The sequence below is a fragment of the Anopheles merus genome, chromosome 3L (assembly GCF_017562075.2).
Source record: "Anopheles merus strain MAF chromosome 3L, AmerM5.1, whole genome shotgun sequence".
NCBI lineage: Eukaryota > Metazoa > Arthropoda > Insecta > Diptera > Culicidae > Anopheles > Anopheles merus.
This window is the reverse complement of record NC_054085.1, coordinates 21101995-21112161: the sequence shown is the minus strand read 5'-3', so window position 1 is coordinate 21112161 and position 10167 is coordinate 21101995. Positions and strand designations below refer to the sequence as shown.

Genomic DNA, 10167 nt, shown 5'->3' with positions numbered 1-10167 from the left:
CAACATTGTAATCGAGCTCGAAAATATCATGTAATTTTTGTTTTGTTTCATAATGTCAGTAATCTTGCCGCAGTAAAGTTGCCGCTAAATTTTGACTCTAACTCACTGATTTTTGTCGCAAAAGCACCAATTTTTGACAGCGTCTCACGATTTTTCCTCGAAGGCATCAATTTTTGCCTCGAAGGCATCAAGTTTTAACTATGAGTCAATCGCTTTATTTCAAAAATTTTAAGTAATTTTTGAAACTGTGTGTTTTGAAATGATTGATATTAAGTTAATTTCTTAATAAATTAATTAATTTCTAAAATGTCATCATTTTTTCTCAAGAAACAATAAATTTACACAGTTTTTGTATTTTTTTATTAGATGTAAGATAACAAACGTTAAAAATCAGCCTGAATAGCTTGTAAAATTGTAATGATTTCTACAAGAGTCAAAAACTGATGACTAACAGACAAAAATAGGTACGTTAGAGTCAACAATTGATGCGCACTGTCAAAAATTGATGCCTTAGAGGCAAAAATTGATGCGCACTCTCAAAAATTGATGCTTTAGAGACAAAATTAGGTGGCAGCGACAAAAACAAAAATCAGATTTCACACCGACAAAAATATTCATACATCTTGTTGAAATATTTTTGGTTTTTTTTTTTACAATAACCGCTTATATTGCTTGGAAAGATAATGTGAAGCAATTGGAATTGTTTTATTTTACACCTTCAAGAAACATATAGAGGAAAAAGTTGTAGGTGGATCAAGAATCATAAAAATATTGTTTAGCTTCATTGTATAGCATTCTAAATTGAACTTAAAAAACAAACTGTTACTTTACAAAACCGATATTAGGCCAACAATTCTTTACTCATGGGCAATAAAATATGGGCAAGTTATGCAAATGTACATATAAATAAGCTACAAGTATTTCAGAATAAGTTCTTGAAAAGAGTCCTCAAGAGTCCTTAAAACTAGTAAAAACAAATTGTTCGTAACACGTAAGTTTTGAAATGCCAGTGAAGGCACATTTGTAAATAGCTAGATTATAATGTAGATGTAAAATTAGGAGTAAGCACAAATAGCCAGTTCGAACTCCATAGCTGATTTGGGGCTGTTTAACGAAAAATCGTTCCGATGTCGTACTTTGTGGATGATTAAGAGATGAAACGGTACTTGGTGGAACCATACAGATTTTTAACAAACACACGGTACTCTTTGGAACTTTGCGGCTGATTAGCACTATGTGTAGGGTTGATGATGGAACTTTAAGGCTTGTAAAGAACGTGTACCGAACTTGGTGGAACTTTATAGCTTTTTAATGCATGACATCGGTACAAGGTGGCTCTTGTCAAATTTTCAAAGTCTGACGCCGTCAATCATCTCATTGCTGCTGCACAAGTTAGATTAGTTCTTCGAAGAAGGGATTTAGAAAGAAGTGATTGTGATACATTTCGTATAATTTATGAATATTAGGGAGTTAAAAATATACAAATGTACCTAAAAAAAACAAATCCTGTTGTTTATTTCATCGATGACGTTTGCTTGAAAATAAAACACAAAGAAAAATAATCCCCGGTACCGTAGCTTAAGGAAGCTGCTTAAGCGCTATTTAGAAGGACACCCGGGAACTTTAATGCTGTTTAACTACTGCAAAAGGCGAATTAGAGCAGCGATCTTTAGCTTGCCAAAATTGGCTGCTTAAGCAATTTTGGCTATTTGGGAGGACTAGAACGTAGGATTATCTTAGGGTAAAACAATTAGAGGGGTTTTTGGTTCGTTCCCATAATTTATTGGTATTTTCCGATTGGATGTAAATTTGGACCAAAAAATTCTGGGAAACTACCAAAAAAATCGTGGGAACGCACTAAAAAAATCTGGGAACCCACAAAAAATTTATGGGAACCGCATAATAAATCGAGGGAAACCCTGTTATCAGGTTATTGAGTAGAGGTCAATCGATCGGAACCAATTAATAATTCGTGAAATATTGTTACAAAACAAATCAATAAATTACTTACTTCCTTACTTGCTTACACTAGCCGCTTTATCCTGCATTGACATAATACAGCTATTTATTAGTTAAAAATGAGAGAGAATATCTGTTAAATTTGGAAGAATAGTTCATGAAAGTTATTTTAAAGAGGTACATGAGCCATTTCTGTTATTCGTGAAGCATTGACAAAATTAAGCAGAAGTTAAACAATAACTTTGAACGCCAGAATAAGGCACGAAAAGGCATTTTACGATCGCCTTTCCTTGAAGAATTAATGAATTTGACTTCAAAATATCAAGAACTTTTCATCAAGGATTTTAGTCTTTTTATCAAGTAGAACAATTTATCTTTTCAGGTTTGTTATCAAAAAAAGTCGTCTTACACCCTCAAAGTCCTACAAAACATGCGAACATACCACCTTGCATTAAAGTGACATAATTTATCCGAACATTAGCATCATATTATTCACGGATTACACATTCTAACCTTCACTCCATTAACCGTTTGCGGGTAGATGTCATGAACAACTGGATTATTTCGCGCGCTTGCCTCAACGAACAGCAGCAGTGCAGCGGCCGGTATATGGATTCATTAATTTTTACTTCCACCATTGCCCAAATGCTGAACACTTATCGCCCCCGAAAAAAAGGTTTCCCTTCATTTTCATTTAGACTATCTCTCCGTGGAGGCACATTCGTTCCGAACTGAATTCACAATCGTCTGCTTTGATAGGCATCGGTGGTGCACCCCGTGGTCCGCGTGTTCCTCTCTCGTGGCCTCGCCCCTTAAACCTTGCCTTAAACATTCATTGCCCATTAGTGGGGATGCATTTCGGCACCGATCGGCACCTGCAAAAGTTCGCATCAACCGTACACGTTAAACTTGATGCAACACAACCGCAGAAACCTCCGGCGGGCTAATCATTGCACCCGCAGTCGCGTCGGGTCATCGCCATTGAGACGCGAGGCCTTAATTGATCCGGCGGGGACGTATGAACAAAAAAAATGTATCCCCATGCATACAAAAACAATTCCGCCATCGCAGGGGAAACGCATAATTTTCCAATTTCATCGCGCTAATCAGTGATAATTATTGAATGCACTTTCCAGTAAATGGCGGAAGGCTGATGACGCATTGGAGCGATAGTGATCAGAGAAGCGCTTCGGCGCCCCTGTGTTTTTGTTGCTCCGTTTCCGAGGCGTTATGGACTGTTGCGATACGGCGTTAGAAGCGGCTGGGAAAGGATAATAGGGAGTAAAATAAAGGGAAACCATTTCGACGGCCACTGGACTGGCCTGTCTGTCGTTCTGATAGGAGTTGGATGATGAAACGAAACGAAAAACGGAACTCGTTGCACTCTGTTGCAGTTCGGAACAGCCCAGGATGGAGGGCTACGGTTCCGTCTGCTGTTGTCGTTTTCGGTCGTTTCGTTTGTGATGATGTCCGCGGCCCAACAGTGCTGCACTTTGAAAACGCGTCACAAAACGCACACCGGGAAATGAATAACCATCAAATGGTTTCGCACTACCGTGTATTATATTGTTTTAAAATGTTTTTTTACTAGCTTTTGTTTGAAATTCCTACAGTTTGTACAAAGAGCAGCAATTGAGAGTTTGAGTTGTATATTCCAATGCAGCAAAGCAACAGGCTATAACCGATAAATGAATTTAAGTTTTTGATTCCGTCTGCATGCAGATTCAAATATTAATCTATGTTTTGAATATATATCCTTTAAACTTATTTAATCGAAAACATTAGCGTAGTACTCTCATGTTATAAAGTAAAAATGGTTTCATCGAAGCACACGACTCACATTTTCTAAGGCCATGGAAATCTCCACCCTCAGCTGAATAAAGCCCCCAACAACAAAACGTATCACCAACTATTCCTGCATGTGAAGGGTTTGATTAACGATCCTCAAATTGACTGGACTGGAACGACCTTCGTGAAAAAGAAGGGAAAAGCCGAAAGGAACCACGAATATGTGGAACCACGATCAAACAAAACAGCACAACAGTCGCCGAAAGCATAAAACTAGGGCTGAACGAAATTGAAATCGTTTGAAATCAAATTATGCTTTTGTTCCATGTTGCTCTTGTTGCTGTTGCTGGTAATGCTGTTCTGCAAAGGCACCAAACACAACAGTGCTGTCGTACTGTTTTCGCATGCAAACTATTCAGTGGGGAGGCAAAGCTAGATGGAAAAAAATGAAAAAAAATAACGAGCCGCCTGCGAACGTTTATTTAAACGAATAATTTATTTTATTTGTCCACCAACGCCCCAAACAGCACGTTTACTACCATTTCATTACCCCTGCTCTTCCACGGTGGCGCTTCCGAATGAAGGGAAGCGCACCATAGGTTCAGCATCAGTATTGAACAGTTCCTGATGCGTTTTTGAAGTTTTTTTTGTGTTTTGTTGTTGTCTCCTGTTGTCCAGTGCACTCGGCACAATAAAACAACGTGCTGTCCAGCGCTCCCGGTGGTGTTGTTTGGAAAATTTGCCACCCGTCCATTGCACCGTGAACACATGGCGAGCGTAAAATCATCTGCTCGATGGACTAATGGTGTGCATTAGAGTGGCATATAGAGAAATGAAAGGGTTTAAAAAATATATGCACACCTTTAAATAAACGCGTGACTGCATGCACGTACGCATCGCAGCATGGAGCCCGCATTAGATTTTAGTAAAATGTGTTTTTGTGTGTGTTGAGCCAACATTTATTTGTGCTTGCTAATGAACGCAATTGTTCGGTGCCCGAGATTGGAGTTAGCGCATGTGCAATTTTCTGATGGAGGCAATTGTGTTTCGTAAATCCAATTGATTATTTTTTCCCAACAATTAGCTAGCCGCAGATAATATGTTATAATTTGATTCATCTTATCCTTTCAGAGCAGCATCGCACTGAAAGATCTATTCAAAGCAATGTGGCTATGCTGACTACAGGTCTGGCAGGCGAGGAGACATAATTGCTGCTGACTTCTCCAAAGTTATAAAACAGAATAGGTCGATACATAGTTTCGTGAAAAACTGTTAACAAACAAACGAGGAATAATTGGGTGTATAATATAGACGACTTCACTATTTGAAAGATTCTAATGCTTTAGTAACGCACAATGACTAACAGATTTAAAAAAGACATGTAATTACAGTCTGCTCAGAGTAATGAGTTCTACTGTTAATCCTTATTGCCATTCAGTGACCTCAAATATTTACCAATTGCAAAGGTGTTGTTCGAAGATCCTATAGACCTCAATAGACCTTTTTGCTCACTAGTAATTACGTGATAAACGAACAATTGCAAGCTCTAGAATTCTCTGAAAAGAAAGTTCAAGAAATTAAAAAAAAATGACATAAGTGAGAAAGTACAAACTACATAAAAGAAAGGTTGTATCATGAAATTTAACAAACAAATTCGTAGGATTTAATGGAAAGCATAACGAAGAAGAGTTAGCAAATGATGGCTAACTAGAAACCAGTATCAATTCAATACAACACAATTTTAAAATGAAATTACAAAAACAGTAATTGAAATAGAATATTGAAACTCGTAGGAAAACATATTAATAGTAAATGTGGGGCTTGAACTTGCTTGAGGCATTAAAATGTAAACAGTAAAATAGTACAGTAAATAGAACAGTAAAAATATTAAAAATTTAGATCAAAACGAGACATTTAAATTTTGGAAACCATCAATTCTTCATATTTCTGTAAGAACTTACATGGTTACAAGTTCCAAATATTAACTTTTTCCGAAAAAAATATTTTTCGTACAGTTTTTCAGTACATATCAGTATCCAACAATATCTAAGTTGTCACGAACAGATATATCTACCATTTAAAAAAAATACCAGCCAAGGAGATCATTAAAAATACCGAGCGTGTAAACCGACAAAATATAATTAAAGTTTGAAAAAGGACAAACAAACGTCATCTGTCCAAACGTCGTCACCTACGAGAGGAACGACCTTCTATGGCGATGAAAAGAAAGCGATGGCTTTCTTTTCATGTAAATCCTCTCACCTTGCAGAAGTCAAGCAGGGCGCGGAGAACAAAAGCCTCGGCAAATGGAAAGCGATGAAATGTCATCGTTTGGATGTCTTACATCTATCACGAGCACTGCCCTACAACGGCCAGCTTCAGCGTAAAAAGGGTTCCCCAAGCCCATAATTATCACCGTGCTACAATGCAAAACCCCATGGACTACGAAAGGAAATAGGGCGGATTGGTTAGAATATATTACACACACACTCTCTCTCTTTCTCTGTAGGTCCTTCGCCGCCGCTCGTGCTGTCGCCATTGCTGGCCTTAATTAAACAAACACACCCGCCACAAACCAAACTACGAATCGTCGTGCACGATTTTCATTAGTGCAAAACCCATTGATCACACCACAGCAAGCATACATTTTCATAATCCGCAAGGCAGGACGTATAATTTCCCTTTCCTGTCACCGTTCTCCACCCGGACGCGCTCTACCGACGGTGCGCTGGAAGGGAAAGGTAGCGTCGAACAGGAACGTCCGCTTTTACAGCGGACCGTATGGAAAATGGATCAAATGGCCCCTATTTCCATACGTGCGATAGGAGTAATTGGTTGAAAACTCTTTTTTCTGTTCATTCATGGTACCCCTGTGTGCGAGTGGCGGCGAGTTCCTGCGAAAACGATGACTCAATTCTCGGTTTGGTACCGGGAATCGCGCGGGAGTTCTGTGGACACAAATTGGACCGGGCTGACCCCTGGGCTGGCAATTGGTGGTGATGATTTATGCTTGTCGTTCATTTATCTTTATACCATCAGCCATTATTTTAGGTTCATTGTTTTCTTCGCATTCAATTAGGGTGTTAACGTTCCGCCTAGAAGGATATATTTGCTTTAATTCTTTAAGGGACTTTAAATCTATTATGTTTTCTGTTTACAATTGTGTGATTAGCGATGATGGAGAATTTTATTCGTTAATAGTTTATAGAAATTATTGTATATTATATAATCAAGTATTTTCAAAACTACTTCTCTATCACATATACCTAATCTATTTCAGAGATTCAGAGAGCATACTTTATAATCAGGAAATATATATTCAAAACTATATTTAAGTAATCAAGGGGATTGTGGGATTAGCATTCAATGTAAACAAAAATTCGTATCGTATATAACAACTTGAGACAAAGAGTTCTGAACAAATTCTCCAAGAACCAGTACATAACCTCACACTAGATGTTATTTATGCCTCAATTACACTCTGAATTACGCTGTTGAAAATTTTAAATATGAAATATTGAGTAATGCACCAAACAAAATAAGCTGCATTGATGATCGATTACCATCACCAGATATGCAATCGCCGGCTCAACCGGGATTGAATTATTAACTTGTACGTATTAACCGACAAAATGGGAGTGTAATGGGCAGAGTTTATTGTCGTTCTGAATGGTTGCAACTTTTCAATCGATGTGAACAAAAAAAAATAATAATTAACCATTAACCACATCCATCCGCTGGTACCCTGGTTGCAATTAAGTAATTACAGAAATTAAATCAAAAGCAGACCTATTGAGAAAGTGGAGCGTTCACATATGTACAGTGATTTTTGTTATTGTTGTTGTTGGGTGAATAATGCAGCAAATTAATAGCGTTGAATTTAATTTTTCTTTGATTTACACCTGGTTGATTGTCACCTGCAATTTACACCGAAGCGAAGCTGCCGTGAATACAATGAATGGGTAATAATCGGTGATTGTCGTGATGGATATTTTATTGAAATTCAAGCCTATCCAAACTTTGGATATCCTTAGGATGTCCGTTTAAAAGAGGGAAGATGTTTTCAAGAAAAAAATGATTTTCTTATCGGCATTGTAGCGTAGTATCGTAAGTCTAATCGAGCTCCAACAAACAGGATAGGGCATAAGCACTTGAACAGAATTAGATAAATTTTAGATAGTTGTGAATTGGAAATCAAACGATACGATCATATCGACATTCATCTACAAATGTTACGAACTCTAAAAAAAATAATAATAATAATATAGTACGATCTATCTCAAGCCATAACCAAATCTTTTCAACTCAACTCCAATCAGACTATTATTGTTATGAACACAGCTTATTTAGAGCGACCCCCGACGTACAACCACTCAGTGCAGCAAAAACATGCTGAGCTGTAGGCAATCCTGAGCATCTACCGAAGCTTTTATAAAAGATCCCGGTATTGAAGCTCACGTGTCAAACTTGTCTCTTTTTGCCATTCTTTAATAATTCGGTCTTTGTTTTGCTTTTTTTCTCCCAGTACACGGCGCAAGTGGACAAATGGTATCAAGCTACTTCTGGTTCCACTCGTGCTGCTGGCTGATATCAATTGTCTGGCCAAACGTCTGATTGGTAAACAACCCCGACGATACTCCACGTGTTCTCCGATAGGTGCGTGACTATTTTCCATTCTAATACGTCACCTATCTGCATGGCACTCTTTTTTGGATCTCTCGACCTAGAATACACTCTTAAGCGGAGCATTCGGTGTAAGGAATGTGCATTTGTTGGAGCAGTACTAGCAGACTTCAATCAACCGCAACGACAGTCCATCCTTGTCTTTATAAGAGGCACTCTTTCGTGCACAGACCGTTCAGTGCTGTCTTGCCCCTCTATTACTCTATACCGTGTTTAATGGCCCGCAGGATGAGGTACGGTGCAGTGGTGCTGCTAGTGCTACTGGTGGCTGGCAGTCTCGCCATGTACGCCACCAACAATGAGCGCTGTACGTGCGCCCCCGGACCGCCGGACTATCTCTGCCCGTCGGCACCGCTGCTGCAGGTGTACCTGCCGCACGAGCTGTACTGCACCCGCTACTACAAGTGTACCGATGGGCGTGCGATCGAGTTCCAGTGTCCTTACGGATTGTACTTCGATACGCAGAACAATACCTGCACGTGTGATTTTACGCAGTGCTACCGGACAGATCCCTGCATCGTGTTCGTTGATAGCTGCCGTTGCTGCAACCGACAGTTCGAAAATACGGGCCTGGCGCCGGAAAATTTCTACGTCTGCTACAACGATGGGTATGCGGTGGCGACGACCTGCCCGGTAGCGCTCGATCCCTGCACAGGCTCGCAGGTGCAGCTCCAGTTTGTAAATCAAAAGTGTGAGGTGCCACCGCCGTGTAAGTTTAAGTGGTGTTCTTTGCAGGGCGGCTCTGGATTGCAAATACATCTTGGAATTTCGTTTCAGCTACTACTACGGTGGCTACCACGACCACGACAGCGGCCTCAACCACCACGACAACAACCGAGGCTACTACAACGACCACCACGGAGGCTACAACAACGACCACCACGGAGGCTACAACCACGACCACCACGGAGGCCACTACAACGACGACGGAGGCCCCGGCCGCATAGGAGTTCCACCTAACTGCAGCCATCCAGTTCATATTTATTTGGTTTTGGACTTTTACTGCCGTGCGCAGCAGAATAATTCCGGACAAGGAAGCTTAAACTAACACCTCTTCCTTAGGTTAAAGCATTTTGTTGAATAAAAACAGCCTCTCAAGTGCTCCGAACAGGTCGAAAGATGCTCTGTATGACAAGGCAATGAATATGAACGGCTACAGCTTATCTCTTCCTAAAGATCCTTGGTTTGTTCCTCGCCGCATGTAGGAGTTCAACAGTAAATCTCGTGCAAAAGTTGGACATGACTCTATTCTTATATCAACCATCCTTCCGTAGAACAAGGGATCACCGTAGGCCGTTGCGTTGTTGAACGAACACATAAAGGTCACAGGATCTTAACATATTATAGCAGTAATAACATTTCCTTCATAACGATTGCAACTACATTGCACAATCTACAGATACATAGTTATGGATGTTTTGTCATCCTTGCTCGATTTTTTTAGGCAGTTACATGTAGTAATGGGAGTATGTATGACCTTCTAGGATATAGATTTTTGGTTTGATAAATTGCAGTGAATTTTCTCTTAGATGAATAATCCAAGGACCTTCAATTTCTTGTTGGGAAAAATGAATCAATTCGATAGTACGGATTAATCAAGCAGCGTCTGTAGATATATTGCCTTGTTTGACCGCTAACTCAAATATTGTTGTGCAATGCCAATGGAAATTTATTCTTCAAGATTTTATCCATCCTAATTACAAATGTATCGAGTCTTAAATTTAGTATTAAAGAGAC

General features: G+C 39.4%; 1 protein-coding gene across 1 annotated transcript; it reads left to right on the top strand.

Moving 5' to 3' along the window:
- Positions 1 to 8658: 8658 nt before the first annotated feature.
- Positions 8659 to 8955, top strand: LOC121599032 (the record flags this gene model as incomplete). Its single annotated transcript, XM_041926503.1, has 1 exon — positions 8659 to 8955. A coding segment is annotated over exon 1 (297 nt), but the record flags the coding sequence as incomplete, so codon positions are not given.
- Between the last annotated feature and the right edge of the window lie 1212 nt (positions 8956 to 10167).